The sequence below is a fragment of the Anopheles gambiae genome, chromosome X (genome assembly GCF_943734735.2).
Source record: "Anopheles gambiae chromosome X, idAnoGambNW_F1_1, whole genome shotgun sequence".
Lineage (NCBI taxonomy): Eukaryota > Metazoa > Arthropoda > Insecta > Diptera > Culicidae > Anopheles > Anopheles gambiae.
Genome location: NC_064600.1, coordinates 10000757 through 10025616, shown reverse-complemented (window position 1 = coordinate 10025616; position 24860 = coordinate 10000757). Strand labels below are relative to the sequence as shown.

General features: G+C 47.8%; 1 protein-coding gene across 7 annotated transcripts; it reads right to left on the bottom strand.

Annotated features, from left to right (window-relative positions):
• Nucleotides 1-75: 75 nt before the first annotated feature.
• On the bottom strand, nucleotides 76-23718 carry LOC1271664 (kinesin heavy chain). 7 transcript variants are annotated; one of them, XM_061652774.1, is made up of 9 exons: nucleotides 23603-23716; nucleotides 18805-19546; nucleotides 11151-11989; nucleotides 9817-11070; nucleotides 9603-9704; nucleotides 3466-3583; nucleotides 3050-3389; nucleotides 2830-2967; nucleotides 76-2737 (listed from the first exon to the last, which is right to left on the bottom strand). In XM_061652774.1, exons 2-9 carry the CDS (start codon nucleotides 18949-18951, stop codon nucleotides 2724-2726), a joined length of 2952 nt encoding a protein of 983 aa, XP_061508758.1. In that variant the 5' UTR covers nucleotides 18952-19546; nucleotides 23603-23716; the 3' UTR covers nucleotides 76-2723. The 7 variants fall into 7 exon arrangements, with proteins under 7 accessions (XP_061508758.1, XP_061508706.1, XP_061508626.1 ...); XM_061652722.1 differs by having other exon boundaries at nucleotides 23499-23703; XM_061652642.1 differs by having other exon boundaries at nucleotides 76-2967; nucleotides 23603-23717.
• Between the last annotated feature and the right edge of the window lie 1142 nt (nucleotides 23719-24860).

The window sequence follows — 24860 nt, the reverse complement described above, 5'->3', positions numbered from 1 at the left end:
GGCTCCGAAATGTCATCAAGACTCGGGAAAGAGCATGCTTTTCGACGGCAAACTTAACAAACGCGACATAAAACATACACGGCTGGTTGGCTTGCCTTTTTTTTTTGTCTTGTTTTACCATCAGTTGTATATTTTTGTTTGATCACTAAAATAAGCAGCAATTCAAAAAGTCCAGGGAGCGGTCGGGCGATCGGGATTGGAGGCCCCGGACAGAGACTCGAGCGAGAGGGTGGGGGGGGGGGATGGTTCTGGAGCTACATCATGTGTTGCAATGTTAGAATAAGGTTTATTAGCGCAATTTATCGCAGGCCAATCCTTCCCCCCCTCCCCCCTCCCTCCCGTTCTCTTTACCCCCTCCTCCTGCCCACACAACAACCGTACGACCTCGTCTGGGCGCGCGCCTGAATAATTTTGGGGATGCTGGGCGTCGGCGGCGGCGGCAGCAGCAACGGCTTGAAAAGCGTGTGTGATTACATGACGTGGTGTGTATGTGTTTGTGTTGTTGATTTTTCCTGTTTTTCCTTCTCACTTGGTTTATCTCTCTCTCTCTTTTTCTCTCTCTCTCTCTCTCTGCTGCATTCTATAAGCACCCAAACGCGCACAGGGATTTTCTTTCTGGATTTCCAAACCCACCCACAACCTCTTCTCGGAAATGGATCATATCCATCGCCTTCAGGAGGGGGGGGGGGGGGGGGTATGAGTAGGATGAGGGTTGCCTCCATTTTTCTCCCCGGCTTTTTTTTTGTTGTAAATCTTTTTAATCGATTCGAAGCACCACCCACACCACACGACCAGACTGATTGTGGTCTGTATGTAGAAGATATAAATGTATGTGTGTGTGTTAAGTCAATTTTTTCTAACTTTCAAATTTCTTTGTTACTCCTTAGATTTTAGCCCACTTTAGCCCATATATTAGCCCCGCACTCCTCGTGCAAACATCTTAGACAGAGCGCGCCGGGTTTTGTTTTCCGTTTGCGAAGCGACACAACAAGACATTGATCGGTGTTAAAAGGATAAAAAAAACACTCAGCTCAATACACACACTCAAACACACGCTGGGAAAAGTGAGATACAATCAAGGCGGCATTCTCTCACTTCCGGTTTAGCATTTTTCACCCTAAAATGGACCGTCCATTTAAGAGCTGTTGGATGTGTGTGTATGTGTGTGTCTATATCTGGAGAAGAAATGGAGACGCCTCGAAGGGCATGCTTTGCTTCAATTAGTTTACCGCCCTCCACCTTATATACTCTGTTTTCTAACGCACTTTCTCTCAATCTGAATTCCCTCCAGTCTCTCTCTCTCTATATCTGGCCTTCTCGCTGTAATTATGCTTCACTTTTTGTTCAATTTTTTTTGTTTCCATTTACCGGCAAGAGCATGTGGTTTTTGTTTTTAACTAGAGCATACCATTGACTGAACGAGATCACAAACAAAAAGGTGAACTGGTTTGTGTGAATTAGTGGCCGTGTGTACGTATGCATGCGTGCGGGAGAGATAGATATATTTAAGAAGAAGAAAAAAAAGAACGTAAATAAGGAGGAATGATTCACGATATCCTATTGCACTTTCTCTCCAAACAAAAACTAAACCCCCTCCTCCCCCTGCCTGCTCCCATCCTATCGTAGTAGCGCGCAGTATATATTGGCAGCCATCACAAGTATAGTTAGCGTTAAATTGTTATAAAGTGGTTTTCTGTTTACTTTTTTTCTCGTCTTCCTCGTTTTCTTTTCTGTTTTTAAACTTACTCAAAGCGATAAGCACAATATTTACTTCTCCACCTTCCTGTTTATAGCCCACTCAGTTTTTTTTTGTAATCGTCTCACAAGCCTTTGCCGTTTACCTAGGCGCGAGCCCTGTTGTGTTCCTTCCCTGTCCACACTCATTCTAATTATCTCATTCCGTTAACCGGTGTAGTGTATGTATGTGTGTATGTATGTTTGTTGCTACTCTGCTTCCTTTCTTCTCTCTCTCTCTCTCTCTCTCTCTCTCTCTCTCTCTCTCTCTCTCTCTCTCTGTCTCTCTCTCTCTCTCTCTCTTTATCTCTCTCTCCTTCTTTCTTTTTCTGTCTCACACATTGCTCTTCTCTTTTTGCTACTGGCTTAAACGAATGACAAAAAATTACGTTATTAAGGTATAAGAATAAGAATAAGAATAATAAAAATACAATAATAATAATATTAATAATGTAGTACGCATACAGAACATAATAGTAGATATCTTTACAATTTCGCTATTCTGTCTCTATGTTGGGGTGGGTGGTGTTGTTTATTAAACGCCATGAAAAATAAAGGGGAAGAGGGGATTGAGCATAAATTTCAAACCTAAATAAATGTGGGACCGGGACACGCGAGAGAGCAAGAGAGAAAGAGCCGAACGGTGATTTCATAGTGTGTGTGTGTGTGTGTGTGTGTGTGTGTGTCTGTAAGTATGTCTATAAATGAGCTTTCGTGGGGCGAGGGAGGGGGCCTGCTTTCCTGTCGCACGTTGTAATAGCTTCCTAGATACCGGTTTTTTTTTTCATTGTCGGGTTTTGCACGATTTTGTGTAATGAATCTGTGTGTGTCTCTCTCTCTTCTCCGTCTCTAGTTCTTCCGCAGCGGCATTTGCTGTTGTTGCTGTTGTTGTTGGTGCATTTGCTGCTTTCGCTCCATCATTTGACGCTTCTATCCACTACTACTTAACCACCCGCCGCGCATTTTGTTCGCTACTCGCCAAAATGCATTCAACTGTCCATGTCTAAAACCAAAAAAAAATTGAAAATAGCAAAAAGGAAAAGAAGGTATGAATAATGGCGCTCCCTCGCCGCCCGTGGCTGCGAACATAGTTACCCTTAATCTGGGACTTTCGCTTCTCGTCCGCCATTGCCTTCGGCGTGATGGCGGTGCCGCCGCCCGGTGCCGTGGTGGCCGCGCCCGTACCGCCACTCTTGAACAGATATTGCCCCTGGCCGGCTCGAATAGGTTTAGCTGCGAATGGAAAACAAAAACGAAGCATTAATTTTCCACCCAAAAAGCGCTTCTGAGTAGGGCCCCCTGGCGGCTGGCTTACCGATTTGTGCTTGCGGTCCGCGGCGGGCCAAATTCTTCTGGCGCACCGCCTCCTTGATGCGGTCCACCTCGTACTGGTAGCGCTTCCGGTCGCGCATCGCACCCTCCTTCGCCTCCTTCAGCGCCGTCTCGAGCGCCTTCACCCGCTCGACCGTGGTCCGCAGGCGCTTCTCGAGCTTGGGCAGCTCGCACCGCAGGTCCGCATTATCCCGCACGAGCTGCTTGTGCACCTTCGTCAGCTGCTCGAGGTTGTTCTCGAGGAAGGAAATCTTCTGCTTCTGGGCGAGCGAGCCGCCGTCGTCCTCGGTGTCCTCCGAGTTGAGCGACTTCTTGATGCGGGCCTGTGCAAGGGGAAGACAAAAGGGATGAGATACAATCAAACCAGCAACACACGCGCGCGCGCAACACCACGCGTACCTGCAGGTCGAGCACGAACAGCTTGCGCAGCGCGTGCAGCGACTGGAGCTCCTTGGCCACCGTATCCTCCAGCCCCTTGAGATCCTTGCGGGCCTGTTCGCGTCGCTCGTCGGTAAGCCTGCAAGGGTAAACAAAAACAAAACCACAGCGAGACACATAATCCCGCGGTTAGTAAGGAAGATACGAGCGCGCACTAAACTCTAGCCGTGTAACGTAAAAATCAACGATAATCGATAACGTAAAACGAAATGAGAACAGAGTTTGCGTACAGATTCGTGTCTTTTTACGTTTAATTAACTCGGTTTTTGCTTGGTTGTTTCATACGTGTTTTCATGCTTCGCTTCCGCTACCGATCTATCGCTCCCTATCGCTTCCTCGCATTACGATTACAGTGTTGCTCTCCACCTGCCTAGCGCGCAGCACGGTAACGTTGACAACATCTTTGGTTTTGTTTTTCGTTTAGTTCCAGCAAAAAAAAAACATACATTTACACTTTTTGTTGTTGTTTCACATTCCGATTAGCCTTCTCTCTTGCCAGGTTCTGCATTATACTTATGTATATATAAATATCTGTATATATATATGATCATCTCTCTTAGCTTATAAACTGTACATAACATATTTGGTTTGTTTTTCTTTTTGATTTTCTGAATTTCTTCTCTCCTCTTCCTTTACTGTACACACAAAGCCACACGGGCAATTTTTGTTTTTTTTTTCTTCTCTTTTTCACTACAGCACCTTCCCTGCGTCCAGTACGGGGGGGACACATTACTGTGCGGGCATCATCTGCCCAGTCAAATGCTTAATTCTAGCGTTACTGCGCTTGCATTCGATTGGCTACACAAATCGACCCGGCGGACCGCACTGCAAAAGCGGAAGCAAGCGCGGCATAATTTACGGAAAAAAGGAATTCTCTTTAGCAAGGGCGTCTTCTGGCCCCATCCGGTTTCACACCCGATTATTGTCCTGTATTAGCTGACCCCTTGCGCTGCCTGCCTTCGCGTGGATTGTGTGCGCGGCGTTAGTGATTTGCGATAGCTGGTCGTTGTCTACGCGCGCAGATATAGCAGCCCGAACTTTCTCTCCGTATGATATGTGTGTGTGTGTTTAAGTTATATAGCTGTGTATGTGTGTCTGTGGGGGTTTTTGTGGTGTGTGTGCACAATTAAGTCTGTTAGAGTTATTTTGGGGTGCATGTTTATAGTGCGTGCTCTGTTCGTACGTATCCGTATCCTTTATTTTCGTTAGAAAGCTGAACTAAAGAGAGCGAGAGCGAGAGAGAGAGATAGTGTACATTTCAAACGCAAAAAGGAGTACATATATATAGGATGGTAGTATGAGAGTTTCAGTAGTACAGAGAGAGAGAAAAAAAAGAACAACAAAAAACTGTTCAGGCATAATATAAAACGGAAGAGATGGAACTGAAACATAAAACATCTACCAGGCGGATGGGGTGGTGGTGTGCGGAGAGGGGCAGGTTGTTTTTTTTTGTTTTTGCTTGTTGGTTTACTGTACATTGCTTTACAAAGGCAAAAAACAAACAAAAAAGTTCGTCGCTTACAGCCGGAGACGTCGCAGCCCGGGAAGCCCTTTCCTCTTTATGCCCGCAACCCCAGCAAGCCGCATGGTCGCATCTGGTCGTGGTGGTTGTTAATAGATACTAACGCAGTCCAACTTCTCTCTCTCTCTCTCTCTCTCTCTCTCTCTCTCTCTCTCTCTCTCTCTCTCTCTCTATTCCTCTCTCTCGCTCTCTTTCGTAAAAGTATCCCTAACGACTGCAAGCCTAGATGCATCCTAGCTCTAAATCAGTCTGTCTAGATATTTGCTAGAGCCTACCGCTTCCGAAGTCTTACTGGTCGATCCTGGCTTACCGGCAAAAACGGATTTCGACGCGATACAATACGCTCATATATGTTCTCATTTCGCTTTTGTGTTTCGTGTTTCTCTTATCGAAGATTTCAAGATGGGTCGGAAGGTATGGGAAAGGTTAGTGCCGCCATCCATCTGATTCGCTGAGCTCCCAGTAACATCGCAACATCGTAGCACAGCAACCTGGCACGCCGAACCGCACGCGCACGCTTGCTCGCCGTAAGCAGTGCGCGGAGGAAGCGCAGCAGTCCCGCCGGAGCAAACCTAGAAAAACCTAAAAATCAGAACAGAAACGCACGCACGCACGCACTCGCCCGCCCCGAAGCCTGGATCACTGGTCACGCCATTCTGGACGGACGCTGCTGAGGACCGCGCCAGAGGAACCTGGAAGGCCTGGAAGCACTAGATATGCGGCCGATGTGTCTGGGGTCGCGGTCTGGACACCTTCGTACTCTGCTCTCTAACTGTCTTCTTCTTCTTCTTCTTCTTTTTGCTCTCTTTTCGCTACAATGATTCTTCATTCCTACCCTTACTTTCCTGGGCCGTCCTGGGAAAGTGTCTGTTGAAGTCTTTTGTTAAAAACAAAACAAAAAATGTGCCCTAACCAATCCATCGATTTGGTGGTGTGACAGTCCCGTTAAAAAAAAGAGAAGAAAAAAAAAACGCCACAACCGACACACGAATCACGCGCAAACCGGCCTTCTCTTCGGCTCCAGGGGTGGGTGGGCTTCGGCTTTTCGGCGCTTAGCGGGGCGTTCAATGTTTTTGGTTAATTAGGGTTTTTTTGCTCTTTTAAAATACAGAAATATCAGCCCCCACTGCCGCCACGTCTTCGGCGGCGCAACCAGCGTAATGGTAGCGCGACATACATGGGGGGAAGAGAAAAGCTGGAAACAAAAATTGTGAAAGAAAAACCGGGCTAAAACACTACAACAAAACAAAACGAGACAGTGAAACAACTTGGCGGGAGGGGTGACCTGCAAAATTATGGATGAGTTTAAAGTTAATGAGTTAAAGGTAAAGGAGAAAAAATAACAACAAAAAGTGACAACAATACAATAAAGTTAGCAACGGATAATCAATAAAACGTTGTAAAAGCTTAACACCTAATCGGAATGTACACACATCAGCACAACGAAAATGTTCGAAGTAGGGAGAGAGGGGGAGATACAATTAAAAAAAAAAAACGTCCAAAACGCACATCTCGAAAGCGAAGGGGACCAAAGGGAGATGGCTAGCGCGATAGAACAAAAACACATATCAAGAAAATTGGGCACGTTTAGTGGGCTCATGTATGTGTCTATGTGTGTGTGTGTGTCTGTGGATGTTTTTACCGGCGCGTTCGCGAATGATTCGAACCTTCTTCATCGGATTCTGTGCATCGTCTTCATCGCCTATCAAGAGTGTGATCCCCCATCGGGCTTATTTGGGGAAGCGTTGGAGCACGCGAAACAGGAGTGGCAGCCTAAGGGGGGAGGAGGGGGGCATTGTATTGCTAACACAAAAGCAATCGCTAATCGAAAACCTAATGCACTACTTGCGCTTGCTCCCTCTCTCTCTCTCTTGCGTTATCTTTATCACAGCTCGTTCAATATTGCCACGCCGCGCAGGCGAAGTTCCTTGGGCTGATGAGGGCCGCTTCCCTATAAACCCTATAGTGTGTGCCACACCGCCAGCAGAGCTGTGACCAGTGCTGCAAAATGTCATGATCATCGCGAGAAAATAAACATAGGAAACAATGAACATATCCGCGGTAGCTTGATGCTCATTGCTGATACTCAATAAAAGTGTGTCATGACTGCGACATGCGAATGTTTGAGTCCAACGTAATACTCTGACTGACATTTTGAGCTTAATAATAATGACTTTTTCTGACTGAGAGCAGTGCTTCCAGTCACCAACACTCATGACTGAAACGAAGCTCAAATCAGCTCACGTACACAGCTGAGATGATCAGAGAAGAGATTTTATGTCAGCCGGAATTTGTCATGACTATGTCAGTGACGTTTTGCGGAACTGATCTCAGTAAATAAAAAAGTCATGACATAATGACTGACCAAGCGTTGGTCGCAAAAATGTCACGAAGCATTGCATTGATCACACCAATCTGTTTTGAGTATCAGCCTCTGATTATCACAATTGAGTACGTGACACTGACATGACATTTTGTTTCAGTCCGATTGTTTTTATGACATTGACAGTGATATTTTGCAGCACTGGCTGTGGCCCACCGTATTGTACACACCCATCAGCAAACGCTTACCCTACTACCTCACCACCACCACGAACGATGATGGTGCGAGATACAGAAAATAGTTTGCAAACTAAAAACTAAAACCTAACGTAAATCCTTCCACCGCTTCGAGAGGCAGTGGGCTTAGCGGCAAGCTTAACGTACAATGCAAAACGGAAATTTATACACGCACACACATAAAAATTCTTTGAAAAAAAAAACACACACACATTCGTGACGTAACAATGCAGCAAAAGTGACTGCGCAAACCGGTAGATATGCTAATCGAACTTAGTTTTTTTCTTGCTCTTCTTCGAACGATAAGATAAAGTGTGTGTCCCCCTGATTTAATCTTACACAATCTTTAATTTTTTTTAGAGAAGAAGAAGTCTTCCCCACCACCCTCAATTGTTCGTACCACATCGTCGCTGTTCTATAATACTATTATGACTGAGGGACTGAGGGGGGGGGGGGGGATTTTGTTTTTGCTATCACAGAAGCAAAAAGGCCTTTTTTTGGGGTGGAGAGTTTGGGAGCGCAAAAGGAGCAGCATTTTTTTCTTCTACAGCATTTATCGTACAACCACCGCCGACCGGCACCGACTTTTTGCGTGCCTGGGAGTGGTCCGGTGGTGCTAGTAGCTCTACATATTAGTCAACAACATTTAACTAGGGCGTAATCTAACTTATCGTCGATCCTGCCACCCACCGTGGGCGGTGGGAAAGGGAAACGTGAACGTAAGCGCTTCCACCATATCTGCCCCACCAGCCACAGGCGGGTCGGTCGGATCGTAACTACCAGAACTAACAACACACAGTAACGAGACGGTTTGCGCGCGCGCGAGAGAGCGTGCGTCTCCAGGTCAAAAGAAGAGAAGATTCGATGCGGAAAAAATCTTCATTTTCCTGTCATGATGAAAAAAATAAGAAAGAAGAAGAGATGCTCCGGAAGGATGGAAATGCTAACAATAAATCACGCCAAACCGCGTCGCAATGTGCAGCGCTTGAGTTTTGAGCTTCTCTGAGATGCGTTATCGCCGTTATCGCTATAGGCGGGATAAGCCAAAAAGAGGAGCTTTTTTTTGCAACTCTAATACTGAGCGGTTTGCTTTTCTGCCAAGAAAGCTTCGTTTTGCTCTAAAACTTTATACAAAACAATTGGACCGAAACGCAAAAAAACGATATCAACTTGCCACACCATTACACAGTGAGTAGGAGATACCATTGCCACACGCACAGAAAAAACGAAAGAGAGGGGGGAAGGAGAATGGGGTAGTCCCGTGGGTGGATTGTTTTACAGCACCAGCATAAACTGCGGGCAGCGGTGCGTTAGCAGCACCATCGTGAGGGAGATGAGCAGATGGAGCTGCAGCGTCGGCATGCCCTTCGGCAGCAGCGAGCTGATCAGGCGGCCGGGCCACCCGCACACCCCCTCCAGCTCGGTGCCGGCGACGCACGGTGCTGGGGAGGAGTCGGCCGAGCGGCACCGATGCTTGACGGGCGGAGCAACGGCCGCCGCCAGGCCGGGCGTTTCCCGCTCATCGTCCCGCTTCGCCCGCAGGTTCAGCACCCGGCGCGATTTGGTGGCACGCTTGCGGGCGGGTGGCTGCTGCTGCTGTTGTTGGTGGTGCCGTTCCGGTGTCGAGGACGGTGTCAGTTTGGCGTTTTCCTCGTTCGCCCGGTTCTTGTCGCGCTTCGACAGCCGCTGACCGACGGGAGACGCTAGCTTGCACGGCTGCTGGTGCTGCTGTTCGCCCTCACTGAGGACGGCCTGCAGTAGGCGCACGAGCTCCACGCTGGAGGCGGGTGACGCCAGCCCTGACTGGTAGTCGAGGGGCGTCCGGCGCTTGGCGGACAGTGGGTCCGCCTCCAGCGCTAGCCAGTCGTGCTGCTGCTTTTCGTGATACTGTTGCTGTTCTAGGAGCTTGTTCGAATCGAGGTTAGATGGATGATGGTTGTGGAAGGTAGTGGTAGTAGTAGTAGTAGTATGCTGTGGCGGTGTTAATAGTAGCGAGTCTGGGAAGGGTGATACTGACATAAGCGTCTGCAGCTTGGCCGACTTTTCCTGCTCCTCCTGCTTCAGCTTCTCGTAGTCCGCCGTCATCTGCTGGTGGGCAAGCGTCAGCTTTTGGTTGGTGCTGCAATACAAAAAAAGAAAAAAAAAAAAGAAAAAATCATTAGCAATACGCTCGCACACACACACCCACACACCCCCACAGGACAAAGCAGCTTCTCCACCCCCCCACTTACTCCTTCAGTTCGTTGATCAGCTCCTGCTTTTCGGAGATTTCGTCGCGCAGCGCCGACACCTGCTTGGTGTGGACGTCGCGCAGCTGGTCCATCTGGCTCTCGAACGCCACCTTCAGCTGGTCGGCCCGCTGCTTCTCCTCCGCGTTCACCGCCGACACCTGCTCGGCCGCCTTCAGCTTGGCGCACTCCTCCCGCAGCGCGTCGATGTTCTCCTCGAGCGTGCGCTTCTTGTTCTCCGCCTCGCGCATCGACTCCTGCAGCGACTTCATGCGCGCCTCGTGCTGCGATATCAGCAGCCGGCATTCGCTCAGATCCTTCTCGTAGTCGCCCACCTTCCGGCAGGTGTCCTGCTGCAGCGTCTCGAGGTTGGCGCACCGGGCGGACAGGTTCTTCGCCTCCGACTTCATCTTGCTGATGTACAGCCGGGCGACGGTGAACTCCTCCTCGACCTTGCCCGCCGACGCCTCCACGTTCATCTTCATCTCGTTCTGGTCGGCGGCGAGCGCCTGCCCGACCTCGGACAGGTCGCGCAGCAGGTTGGTCAGCATCTCGTTGATGCGCTTCTTCTGATGGGACGACATGTCCTTCAGCTGCTGCAGCTCCGACTGGACGCTGTTCAGCGTGGTCTGCTTCTGCAGCAGCTCGTCGTTCACCATGTCGATCTCCTTGTTCTTCAGCTCGATCTCCTGCGACTTCTGGTCGTAGTTGACCGCGAGCTCCTCGAGCGCCTGCAGCACCTCCTTCACCTCCTCCTTCGCGTTCTCGTTCTCCTGCTGGATGCGCGTCATCTCCGACTGGAGGTTCTCGTAGTCGCGGCGCGTGTTCGCGATCAGCTCCTCCTGGTCGATGATCTGCTCCTTCAGCTTCTCCACGTACTGCGACTGCTGGTTGATCTCCTCGTCCTTCTCGTCCAGCTGCTGGTACAGGCGCTCCCGCTCCACCTCGAGCGTGTCGCGCTCGGCGGACAGGGGCAGGCCGCCGCCGCCCGGTGTCGCCGGCACCGGCAGATCGGCCGGCTGGGCAAGCAGCACCTCCACGTTCGGCGTGCTCGCCTCCATCGCGTCCTGCTGCAGGTCGAGCTGCTCCTCCACGTTGACCGTTTCGCCCGCCCGCCACCGGGCCAGCTCCGCCTCGAGCTTCTCGATCTTGCCCTTCAGCTTCGTGTTCTTCTCCTTCTCCCGCTCGTACCGCCGCTTCCACTCCTCCGCGGTCAGCTCCTCGTTCACGCACACCACGTTCTTCACCGTCTTGGCTCTGTGGTTGAGGGGATAATGAAACCAAAAAAGACACATTAAAAAGATGAATATTAAAGCAGCGCACGCACACAACATTACCTGCGGCCGAAATCGAGCGTCGACTTCGTTTCCGACTCGTTGAAGCTGGCGGGCGAGCAGCAGATGACGATCGTGGTGCGCGCATTGCCACCGAGCGACTCCTGCAGGATACGGGTCAGCTTCGAGTCGCGGTACGGGATGTGGGTCTTGTTGCCGTCCGCCAGCGCCGAGATGACGTTGCCGAGCGCGGACAGCGATTTGTTGATGTTCTTCGCCTCGTCCAGCACCGTGCCCTCCGCGCCGGTCTTCGACACCTTCTCCGAGCCGGCCAGATCGACCAGGTACAGCTTGCCGGACAGCTTCTTCTCGTTCTCCATGTTCTCCTGCTTGACGTTGATCAGAAAGACCGAGTGGGAGCGGGACGAGTGCTCGTTCATGTTCGTCACCGCGATGTGCCGGTTCGATTTGCCCTCCTCGATCACCTCGAACACCTCCTCCGGGCTCGAGACGAACCGCTCGGACGCGCCCTTCACGTACGGCACCCGGTTCTTGTCCTCGTGCACGCTCAGGTTGACCTTCGACACGTCCAGCAGGTCGCGGATCTTGTCCATGTAGATCTCGTAGTACGACACCTTGATGTGGAACTCGATGTTCATCTCCATCGTGTAGATGTGGTTGAAGATGTCGTTCACGATGCGCGGTATGATGCCCTGCTTGGCCGGGTCGCCGATCACGCCCTCCATCGTGTGCGTCTTGCCGGACGACGTTTGGCCGTAGGCGAAGATCGTGCCGTTGTAGCCGGCCAGCACGTCCGACACGATCGATTTCGCCGCCTCATTGTACACCTTCTCCTGTGTCGCGTTCGGCTTGAACACTTTGTCGAACAGGTACACCTTGCCCTGCGTGTGGGAGAGAGAAGGTGGTTAGTGTCGTGACGTATCGAATTATCTCTACAACAATGATTGTTGATGTTAGAGCATTTTTAAAGTTGAAGTTATCAAATGCACTAAAGCCCAACAACATTCCCCAAAGAAAAAAAGCCTCGCAACGTGCCTCGACGTCCGGAAATGCTTTAGCCGGACGGCGATGATCATATATTGGAGCAACGCTGCTCCCCTCAGGGGGTTTGGGATGAGCAAAACGAACGTCACACGCAATCGCTGTGTGAGACAAGACGCATCCGCGCGGATATGCTGCCGCGATTCGTCATGCCTTTTAAAATAAACACACTCGCCACAGCCCTGCCGAGGAGAGAGAGAGAGTAGGTTGGCAAAACAGATAGTGAAGAGGCAACGCAGCCGCCGAATCAGAGCACACAAACAATTCGCTCGAGACGATGAGGTTTATAATGGACGAGAGAGGGAGAGAGAGAGATAGAAATAGGGTAATCCACATGATACCCTATGTGGCGGCGAAGATTGTTGGCGCAGATGAGCAAACATGCTACACACTCCATGCTAAAGTGAAGCGCAAATGTACGATTCACCAACCTTTGTAACCTTCTATCTAACTTGTCACTTTTGACTTTTGGCGAAGGGTGGGGGCAGGATCGGTACCAGTGATAGAGGAATTGTGTGAAGAGAAATTTGAACCCATTTCGGCTCTTCTTTCTCTGTCGGGCGTGTGTGTGTGTGTTTTGTTTTTATTCTTTTTCTCGTGGCAAGCGAACAACATGCAGGCTTCTTTTAGCATTCTAACAACGGCAGTGCTGATGATCTCATTGCAATCATACACGTACGCCACACGAGCACCGGTGCGCGGGTGATGGTTGAGGTGTGCGCAGCTAATGAGCGGTACATAAAATCGATATCACTCGGCCGCTCCGGGTGGAATTGCGGGAGCTTGGAGCAGTCGTTTTGTTAGCTACCAGGCCCTCCCGTATGCTGCGGCGTGCGCTACACTGTAATGGTCTTTTTTATAGCATTGAGCTGCGTTACGGTTAATCTGACGCACAGATCTTAAAAAAAGGTACGACTACTGAGCGAGTAATTTGTATCATTCCGATGTTCTAGTGAGTAAAATGTCTTTCAAAATGTAATTTTCAGGACAAAAAGTCACTTAAAGTTCACTAGCCCATTTTCGAAGCGTATCCCAATTTTTGGAATAGAGACTCAAACCTTTAAAAAAACAGTCAATGTCCAAACCATCCACAGATGCTGATTGTCAGACGTTTAGGCACCATTCCAGAGAAGCATTAGAAACGTCTCCTGTTGCATTCTAAGCCCTTGCATGTGATTTAAGTCTGCCAGAATTATGGAAGCAAAATTTTGGAGAAGCTCTAGGCAACTTGAAATTTAAAAAATCTAATTCTTTCTGTCTTCTAAGTTATCGACCTACTTTGATTATTGCGATTAAATTCCAGCGTATAAGAAACATCGCAGCATTGTTCCAGACCAACTTTGGAAGCCATTGTAGAGCCCACTGCTTTTCGGTTTCAATTCCAATGTACACCAGCAGAGAGTCTCTGGCGTCCTTGGAGCATTTATACACATTAGAACGTCTGCTGAAATAGGCATTCCAATCCACTCCAAAGCCCTTCTTAATACACAGGATCAGTAAAGAAACTATGTGTCTTAGTTGTCAGTGTCTCTCAAAAGTCTCTCAAAAGGAATTTTCTGTAAAATACATTTATAAATGGCTGATAGAATGAATGTTTGAGACACTAGCCCATTTTACAAGCGTATCCCAATTTTTGGAATAGAGACTCAAACCTTTAAAAAACAGTCAATGTCCAAACCATCCACAGATGCTGATTGTCAGACGATTAGGAACCATTCCAGAGAAGCATTAGAAACATCTGTTGCATTCTAAGCCCTTACATGTGATTTCAGTCTGCCAGAATTATAGAAACAACATTTGGAAACGTTCTAGGCAACTTAAAATTGAAAAAAAAAACGAATTCTTTCCACCTTTTAAGTTATTGAGCTATTTTAATTAATATTATTAAATTCCAGCGTATCAGTAACACCGCAGCATTGTTCCAGACCAACTTTGAAAGCCATTGTAGAGCCTACTCATTCTCGATTTCAATTCCAATGTACTGGCGTCCTTGGAGTATTTCCCACATTAGAACGTCTGCTGGAATAGACATTCCAATACACTTAGAAGCTCATCTTAATACAAAGGATCAGTACAGCAACTGTGTTTTTCTTGGCAGTGAGTGCCACAGTACCACACCAACAAGGCAATGGGAGACCTTTTATTTCATCTGTTATTCAAAGGTGGGATGCGTAATTTTGAGAATATCACTCAAAACATATCTCCTGGAAAATACATTTCTAAATGGCTGATAGAATGATTGTTTGAGGCCCTGGTCCATTTTACAAGCGTATCCCAATTTTTGGAAAAGATATTCAAACCTTTAAAATAAACAATATCCAAACCATCCAGAGAATCTGGTTATCAGGTGTTTAGGCACCATTCCAGAAAAGCATTAGAAACATCTCCTGTGGCATTCTCAACCGTTGCTTGTGATTTCAGTCTTCCAGAATTATGAACGCTATTTTTTGGAGACGCTCTAGGCAACTTGAAATTAAAAAAAAACTAATTCTTTCTGTCTTCTAAGTTGTTGAGCTAATTTGATTATTATTAATAAATTCTAGCGTATGAGAAACACCGCAGCATTGTTCCAGACCAACTTTGGAAGCCATTGTAGAGCTTATTTCTTCTCGCTTTCAATTCCAATGTACACCAGCAGAGTCTCTGCGGTCCTTGGAGCATCTCCAAACATTAGAACGTCTGCTGGAATAGACATTCCAATCCATTCAGAAGCCCATCTTGATACACAGGATCAGTACAGCAACTGTGTGTCTTAGTTGGCAGTGTGTGCCACCACACCAACAAGGCAATGGGGCCTTTTATTTCATTTGTTGTGCAATGGGGGTTGCGTGCCCGTGAAGACAGGCTTGGCAGATTGGTGTTTTCTTCCCTTTCGCACACAACCAAATTTCTAGAGCTTTCGTCTGCGCGCGTGTGTGCGAGGTTTTGTTTCTTCTATTGCTTCTTCTCCTTAGTTGGTCAGACTTTCCATCGCGCCGTTAGCGGCAAGCAAAGTCCAGCTGACCCACTGAAGCGTGCAACCCTCCACGCGATGTATATGTGCCCGTTGGTATATGAGATCGGAGTAAAGGCAGTGGTGTATGTATACATTATATTATAATAAGCGTTAGCGAATATATAGCAAAAGAAGAAGAAAAAAAGCACAACACACACATACACACACACATACATACTTCCAGAGCACTAATCACGCCACGGTTCAGTGCGGTTTGCTTCCGGTGTGCACCGCTGCCCGAGCATTATGAGGAGCGACAGAGGCAGCGAGCAATTTAACCAACGAAAGAAGGGTACAGCAAAAGGGGGATGAAGATAAAGAAGCAAAAAAAAAACCCCACCACGGGCGCAAGTCGGAAAGTTTCGAGCGCTTTTATTTATAGCTTTCCTTCTGCCCGCACCAGTTGTCCAAAAGGCTGGCCACGCTCTCCCTCGGTCGGTCTAGGGACGGGGGCCGGGGGCAAAAAGCACACACTTTCATGTACGCAGCCCCCCTCCAGTGTGGTTCCACTGGTTTGGCTCAGTAGCTTTTTTTTTGCAGCTCTCCGAGAAGAAGCTACGAAAAACTAATACAAAAAAAACTATCATAAAATTCAGCACAAGATGACTCCCCGCGTACGTACGCCCCAAAGTGGAAGAAGAAAGAGGATAAGAGGAATCGTTGCGAGATCATCACACAACCACCATTCCACTGGTCGATCGGGGGGATGGACGATGATTCAGCACAACGCACACGCTGCTGGGGAGTTGAAGTTGGGTACGTTTTTTGGTGAGTGGCATCGTTCTTTTTTTATCAACTCTGCTTCTCTTCCTTACTGTCTGCCAATCGTTCACCTTCTTTGCCTCCACCACGTGGGGTGTCTCTTTTTTTTTTTGTGGTAGGCTGCTAACCATAATTTGAATTTAACTAAAAACACATGACGCCGCCAGCGGCTGGTGTCGGATGCGCTCATTCCGTTTCTAGCCCCGACACACGCGTGTCTCGCGGCCCGAACCGCCGAACCTGACGTCACTCGGTACCTTCTTCTGGCTGATGCGCTGATAAACGAGGTGTCAAGAAACGGCCACTCAGTACCGCACGAGCGGGAGGGTTAATCGGCATCGGCAAAGGGTTTCTGTTGTGCCTTGTCTAGCTGCACATCGCTCCAAAAACTCCCCCAAATGTGGGCATCCTGTACACACTGGGGAACCAACGCTGGCAACGGCAACGTGCCGCAATACAACACCACCTTACAGTGTCCCACTCTACACACAGCGCAGCATATATGGTGGTGTAGGCGAGAGGGAGCGGCGAGTGGGAAGCGAGAAGAAAGGCTATGTGCCGTACCGTGCTGCAGGCGTACAACGGTACAAGCAACAGCAAGCCGAGCTTTCGCATACGATGATGACGAAGATGGTGGCCGCATGCTGCCGGCCATTAAATGCACGCCAACGCATGACCGCTAGCTCCAGGAACCAGCAACAACCACAACAACAAAAAGGAGACACACACACACACACACACACACACACACACACACACACACTATTTAGAAGGCGACGGGGTTTGCTGTGCGCCAATGGGGGTAATTGTTTACTCTGGTGACTCATTCGCAAGCGCGCGCTGTGTGTTTGTGTGTGGGAAGGGTGTGGTAAATGAGAGCAAAAAACATTAAATCAACACATACACCCACACACACACACACACACACACACACAAGCAAATACGCATGTTTCGATTTTGATGAATCGTAGGTTGAAACCTGCGATGCGTTGCGCCGGAATTTAATTAATAATGATTTAAACCAAAAAAAAACGCATCTTTATACGCAAACGAACCTGTACGCCTTTAAGCGCGCTCGATCACGGTACGCCTCCGTGGTGGAAGTGGTAGCGGCACGCGCCGCACTTTGTTGGGTGCATGCATGCAAGCAGCGCGGACTCGAGTTAGAATCTCGCTTTGAGTTTAAAGCAATATTGATGCAGTTTAATTTCGAAATGTTTTTCCACACCCATACTTATCGATTATTTAAAAATGATTGAATAGAAAAAAAAAGATCCATCGCGGGTCCCCGGCTCTCTCTCTCTCTCTCTCTCTCTCTCCACAGCCCCCCGATGGCGTGTTGTAGCCCTAGGTCAGGTGTGTGTGGCGTATATGTGTTAACCCCCACACATATACGGTAATATATAACGAATGTACACCCAAACTGATTGGAACCCCCTTAATACTAGTACTACAATCAATAGAGAGGTAAGGAAAATCCAGTGCACAAAAAGGTGTGTGTTTTGTGTCTCGTGAAGCGAACAAAACGGGGTGTACCATCAGCAGCATTGGGGCAGCAGCAAGCACAGAGCAAGGGCAATTATTATTATTATTATTGGGTTCGGTTCCACACGGTTGAATGGTGGTACTCTCGGTTGAATGGTGGGCAGGCCGGGGGCGTGTGCTGCTGTGCTGTTGTGGTTGATTGCGGCCGCGGGAGGATGGAGAAAGCACACCCACTGCCGCCTGCTTGCAGCCGAAGAAAATGGGGAGGAGAAAATTGATTTTCCCTCTCTGGATTGATTGTTGAAGCGCTGCCTTGTCTCTTTTGCTTGCTTGCCTTGCGCTGCCGCTACTAAGCCAAATAATAATAATAAAAAAAAAATTAAAACAGCAGACTGATTTAAAATTTAACAAAACATACACACCTTCAATGGTTGTCCCTTTTTTTGTAATATTTTTCACGAATTGTAGCAGTATTTTAACGTCTAATATCTCTTCCAAACCAAAACTAAAACCCAAAATCTCTTCAAAACCAAAAAAATAACTGCATCCCGTGTCCCCATGCGCATGTGTACCAAATAGGGCCAAAACTTGCACAGCCCAAATTTTCAAGGTCGCAAACGTTTGTTTTTTTTTTGTTTGCCAAACTCCCTCCCAGCATTTAGGCATGGCCGGAACATTGAAATGGCCGGCGAGACATGCCGACTCTACCAGCAAACAGAAATCGGAAAATCACATTTCGATTTGCAAAAGACATTCTGGAAAATTACCTAATGCACCGCAACAGTGGCAAAGCGGAAAAGCTTTCCATTCTTCCACTTTTCCATTCGAACCCTCGCACACAAAAAAAAAACAGAAAGCAATGGCAATGACTGTCGTTGAGGCCTGCGCGTACTGCACAAACATTCTGTTGCATGGGGGGCATGCATGGGGGGTTTCTTTTTTCTCCAAAAACCCCAAATGAAAGAGAGGGAGAGAGATAATATAGCTGAGCGAAAGACAATGGAAAAATCTAACGTAGAAAGCTTCGGGCAGGAGAAAAAAAAAAGGCAAAAACATGTCATTACAGCTGATTTTTCCACTTTTTAGGCCACACATTTTATTACCGTTTGGCTCATAGTTTCGCGTACGTTCCGCCATTTTGAGGTGGGCTTTGTTTTTGGCTGCCCTTTACGGGCGGCGGGGCTGCTTTGCACATTTCGCTTCACTGGTAAAGCTTTTCCCGTACCACTCGGCATGGACTTAACAGCCCTGAAAAAGGAAAAGCTTTCCCCGTTCTTGTCGTTGCGTAATACGAAAACAAGTGACAAAGACACACACACACACACACACACACACACAGACACACAACCTTCCCAAATTTCCTCCCCGAAGGTCATCCCCATTTTCACCTTGCCCTCCTTTCCTCCTACTTACCCCGATCGAGAGACAGTTTTCCTCCGGCCCGGACGGGAACTTGACGACGAACTTCGAGCCCGCAAGCTCCTCGCTGTCGTTGAGCGGGCGGAAGCGGCACACCACCTTGATGCTGTCCTCCGCCGGTATTTCCCGCACGCCCGACATCCTGGCTGCTGTTGCTGTCTACACGTGTGTGTGTGTACGCTACTGGAAAGGGTAGAAGGAGCAGGAGCGGGCAGTGTGTTGGCCGCCTAACAGTGTTGTTGCCCCCGTTTGCTCGCGATGGGTGGTGGGCGCGGAGGTCGCTGTTGTGGTGCGGGGCTGCGTCTCCTCAACGCGCACATACACACAGAGGTTCGCACACGCGCGCACACACAGTGCGCGGCTATATTTAGGACACTTTAAACACACACACGTGCACAGACGATTTCCTTTCACTGTTGTTGTTGTTGTTGTTGTTGGGGGGCTTTTCCCGAGAGCTTTTCGCTAGAATCGTCCGCAGCGGCGGAAAACCCGCACACACTCACATACAAAAAACACACACAAACACACTGATTCTTCTTCTTCTTCTTGCTGCAATCACTTCTTTTGAACCGTTTTTTTTCACTCTTCAATTTTTTTTCTCCTAATGGCGCTTCCAACTTAAATTGTTTGTGTGGCACACACACACACACACGCGCACGGTTTGCTTTAATCTGTTTTGCCCGGAAAAATGTCTCTGGGCTTCCGTCCACCAACTCTCTGTCCACCTGCTGTGCACCTGTATGGGCGGTGGAAGGGATCGAAACGGGTGTGAGGAATGAAACAAACAACACACACACACACACACACAAACCACCCGTGCGGTCCGTGCTGGTTTCGTGTGAACCGAACCACACTACATAGCGAACTGGAGGGACAAGCTGCTGCCGCTGGCTGCTGGCTCGTGAAAACCGACGATGACGACGGCGCAACGGAAACCCGAGAAACTCCGCCGACAGCCGAGAAAGCAGCAAGAACACATACACAGACACAAACGTGCGTGTGTGTGTGGTAAGCACGAGGAGAGGAAAAATAAAAGCGCCGGAGAGCGCGCCCGATCGGAAAATCGATTGCCATTTTCTGTGTGGTGTTTTGGTGTGTCATGCGATGAGTGGAAAATGGTTGTGCTAAAGGTTCCAAGTCGAGTGGAGTTCGTAAAAATGGTTACATTTCGATTTATCGCCATCCATTTGAATGGGTGCATGGGTGGCTTTTCTCGTAGACAGTAGTACCCACCCGCGAGGGAAGTCTAAGCACCCCCAAGGCTTGACCTGGAAAAAGGAACACGCGTTGGTTGTAAATATGAGTTTCAAAAGCGTTTCAGCGATGCTCGGATAGAGTTGAACGCTGCAATATACGCTGAATTGACATTCTACCGCAAACAATTTGGTTCGGGATGACATGTTAAACTGTCCTGAAACAGCTTTAGTCACGGAAAGAAAACTCTAATAGGGATTCAAATAGTAACGCATCCTTGAACAAAATTTTCGGAGTCTAAACTTTTTGCTTGTAAGAGATGCTTGTTCGGGGTACTTTCTGCTTGTAAGAGATACTTGAATGCAACATCACGTTTAGCGTAGAAAACAAACACACCCAAAACAGGTGACTGACCTTCAATTTTTGGGGATGGAAAAGGAAGGGAAAAGGGAGGAAAAACAGCTTTTTGAGATCCCAAAAAAGTAACTTTCCCGAAAGCTTCTCTCTCTCTCTCTCTCTTTCTATTTTTCTCTCTCTCTCTCTCTCTTTCTCTCTCTCTCTCTCTCTTTCTCTCTCTCTTTCTCTCTCTCTTTCTGTTTCTCTTTCTTTCTATTTTTCTGTTTCTGTTTCTTTTTTGTCTCTCTTTCTTTTTCTTTTTCTGTCTCTCTTCCTTTTACTTTATCTGTCTCTCTTTCTTATTCTTTTTCTGTTTTTCTTCCTTTTACTGTTTCTGTCTCTATTTCTTTCTTTCTTTTTCTTTCTCTCTTTCTTGTTCTTTCTCTCCTCGTTGTTCTTTCTCTCTTTCTTTTTCTTTCTCTCTTTCTATTTCTTTCTCTCTTATTCTTTCTATCTTTTTGTCTCTAGTTTTTTATCTTTCTCGCTTTTCTTTCTTTCTCATTTTCTCTTATTGTCTCCTTCTGTTTCTGTCTTTCTTTCTCTTTGTCTTTTTCGCTTTTTTTCTTATTCTTTTCTATTTTTTTCTCTGACTGTTTCTCTCTTTTTTCACTTTCTCGCTTTTTTCACTTTCTCTTTTTTCTCACTTTCTCGCTTTTTTCTTTCTGTTCCTCTCTATCTTTCTCTCTCTATCTTTCTCTATATCTTCTACTCTTCCTATCATTCTTTCTCTCGCTCTCCTGCTGTCTCTCTCTATCTTTCTCTTTTTATCTTTTTTTCTCTCTCTCTCTATCTTCTCTCCCCATCTTTCTCTTTATCTCACTCTTTATCTTCTTCTCTCCTCATCTTTCTTTCTCTCTCTTTATCTTCTTCTCTCTCCATCTTTCATTCTCTCTCTATCTCTCTCTTTCTCTCACTCTACCGTTTGCTGTTCCGATGGAAAACGTCATCCCGAAACGACTCCGGCGAGCGTGCATGAGAGTTTTAAGAAAATGGTTCCCAGAAAGGGCCGAGAGGACGACGACGACAACGACTATAATAATTCGGCCCCCGAAGTGCCACCACACGACATCGATTTCCAGAGTTCGTACCAAGCGAGCGGGTGTGGAAAACCGTACAATGCACCACCTCGCGCTGCACATTGATTTTCCACCGCCCGCTGGTGCAGGTGGTTCGTTGCGTGTCAGCGCTCTATTGCCCAAACCCATTTTCACCATCCCTGGTTGTGTGTGTTGGAAAAGGAGACGTCTTTTGCACCATTTTCCTTGGGTCTTTCCTTCTTCGCTGAATTGTAGTAGAGCCACCCAACGGTCCGGAACGGGCGGCTACAAACGCACACACACAGCATGGCCAGCATGAAGCAGGGGCTGACGTGGATTAGCGGCGTTTTTTTTCCGGTGAATCAAAATTCTCTTCAATTATCTTTTAACTCGCCTTTTTTTCGTTTCTCTCTCTCTCTCTTCTTTGAGCAATACGAACGTGGCTCAACCGTTACTACACACGGGGGGCACGCACGTCGAGTTTTCCAACACCGACACCAACAGGGGGTACACTACAGGGAAAGTATACAACATAAAACAATGATGTCACTGGAAAATATGGCATTATCATGCAAAATTTTGATTTACCCGAACAATATAGAGAGAAGAGAAGGGGGTCAATTAATAACGGTTTTTTGTATCATTTAATAGCAAAAAAAAGCAGCAAAACCTAATTATCAAGTGCAATTGCTAGTGCTTCTCTCTGTTTCTATCTCGTTTTCTCTGTATCTTTGTATCAGTTTTCCCCTCCTTGTGTGTCTGTAGTGTACGGACATTCCAGAGAAAATCTTTTCACACACACAAACACACACACGCGCGCAAGATGGCCAAGAAGGGAAAGAGAAAGACGCAGAGGTAGAGGATGCCGGAAAAGCCCACGACAGGACGTGTACGTGATGGTGAAGTCGTTCGGGAGAAGAAGAAAAAAAACACCCCACCGTGCTTGTAGAGGAGAAAAGGCGAGAAGGGATGGGGATGAATAAAAGATAAAAAGAAAAAAAACTTAACACGCGCACACACACACACACCACGTGCGATGTGCATTGTATTAGGAAAATTGCACCATCGGAATGGGGTGGGGGGTGGTCAAAATCGATCGGTAAGAAAAATCGAACCACTCACGTCGACGAGAAAAGAAAATGTCCTCAACCGCACACACACACACACAAAGGTAGGGAAAATTGTTTGCTGGTGTAAACACAGGCCCGGACATCTTCACACGCACACCTTTACGTTGCCGGGCACATCGGCAAATACACGCACACACACACACACGCACACACGGACCACAGAAACACCGACCAAGGTGTGAACACGGTGTGCTGATGAGGAACGCGCACGGAAGATGCGCAACGGGTGCGCAAGGCAAATGGGAGGGGGGGTTGGCGAACGTCTCCGGACACCGGCTGCGCGGAGGAAAAGCTCTGCAGGCTGCCTTTTTTATCTCACCACTTTGCAGAAGAGGAAAACAAAAAACAAAACCACCGGCGAATCAATTGCATCAAAACGGCAGCAGCAGCATAAATAACATGGCTTCTAACAATGGCCTCTCTTTCTCTCTCTCTCCTTCGCGTCCGCTCTCGATCTAGGCGAAGCACGGGAAATGGCGAAAAAAGCGCTGACTGACGGTTTTTTTTACGCTTTTCCTGCCTTTTCCTCTCCTGCCGCTCTTCACGCTTTCCTCAGCCGGCGATGTAACGAAGCAGGAATTGCGGGATGGGGGATAAGGGGAGCCGGGGGAACACGCACGCACATAGAGATTCTAAAGTTTTTCCACACAACGCGCTGAAAAGAAGTGTGCTCCGAATTTGTTTCGGGAAAAGCTCCGAAATTTGCCACAGGAAAAAAACACACACACACGAGCCGCCGCCTCACACACACACACGCACAGTTCGCCTCTGTTTCCGCTGCCTCCGGCTGCTTTGTCACGCACACCCACACAATGGCACTATCCGTTGCGGTGTGTGGCACCGTTACGGGGGAGGAGAGTTTTTCTCTTGTTCGATATTTGTTCTCCAATTTTTCACAACCGCTGCGAAGGGCTGGGATGGGACAGCTTACCACGGACGACGATTTTTCGCACCGCGCCTACAGTTTTAGTGACGGCGTGGAGTGGTGGGGTGGGGGGGGAGAGAGAGGAAGGGAAGAAACAAAAAGAAAACTACTCTTCGCTGTGCATTCGTGGTTTCCCGTTGCCGTATCGCGATCTCCCCGAGCACACACTGCGCAGTGTGCGTGTGTCTCCGACTCGACTGTGCTGGCACGGATAATGCGGCCCTGGAGCGGTCGCCTCGTTTGACAGCTTTGGCTGCCGGCGCGTTGACAGCCGCGGGTCCAGCGCTCGAACGAATGGTTTGACGTTCCACGTGCGTATTTTTGTTTTTTGTTGCTTCAACTTTTTGAACTTTTTGAATATTGAACGATGAAAGATGCTACAATTTACGCAGGACACGTTGATTTTGCATTCTTTTTTTATGTGAAATGGCATTTTGTATTGCAATTTATTTTGGTTTTTGTTGTTTTTTTTTGCGTGTATCGAACACACCCGGCATGTCGCTGTTTACGCCATATCTCTCTCTCTCTCTCTCTCTCTTTCTCTCTCTCTCTCTCTCTCTCTCGCTCTCTCTCTCTCTCTCTCTCTCTTTCTCTATCTCCAGTTGGTCGTGATCAAAGGTATTTCCAACATTTATTGTTTTTTGCATTAATTTTTGCTTCCTTCCATACAAAACGAACTTAAAATCTTAAAAAGAAAATAGAAAATTCGAACACATCTTCCCTGTTTCGTGCTGCTCAGAAAGGTACTGGTCGTTTCTTTTGCCATCTCTTTTCCTTCCTTTAATCCAGTCCCTGGGTCGTAATCCACACCAGCTCATGGCCTGACTAACGGAAAACCTTTCTTCCATCGAACATAAATCTATTTTGTTTATCGCAAATAGCTTCAATCGCTGCAATCAACGTCAGCGAAAGTTCAACGATAGAAGCTGTGTTTGAATTCGCTTGTGTTGCCTGGCTGGCATCCGCCGTATAGCATCATCATCTGATGTTTCTGACAGGTTTGTGAACATAGCACACTGTACTGGGTAGAGATGGGTTCACCGAGAGCGCACCCGGCTAGTTTGATTACGGTTCCGAATCCGGAGAAGTGGAATCGCTAGCTCGGACGAACCCGTTCGGAATGATTCGGAATGTTGCAGAATCCCTTTTGTTGACGGTATGTTAAGAGGTTCCATTGACACTCCAAACATTTTGAGAAGGGAATGGCGCACAATCCACGGAGCAAGTGAACATTGCATCAAATGTTTGTGCTCTGACATTCCTTAATACAGGCCGACTGTAATTCCGAACAATTCTGATTGCATGCAAAGATAGATATCAGTAGTCTATAACAGCAAAATTTAAAAGTTAGTTTTAATAAAACCACCA

What these genes read in the sequence shown, in the direction of transcription:
- LOC1271664 (XM_061652427.1), bottom strand. Translation starts at nt 18,951, where the DNA reads ATGTCGGGCGTGCGGGAAATACCGGCGGAGGACAGCATCAAGGTGGTG. An exon ending in AAAACTGTCTCTCGATCGGG is followed by an intron (nt 11,990 to 18,804) that starts GTAAGTAGGAGG and finishes TCCCACACGCAG; the next exon opens with GGCAAGGTGTACCTGTTCGA. An exon ending in CTGATCAACGAACTGAAGGA is followed by an intron (nt 9,705 to 9,816) that starts GTAAGTGGGGGG and finishes TTTGTATTGCAG; the next exon opens with CACCAACCAAAAGCTGACGC.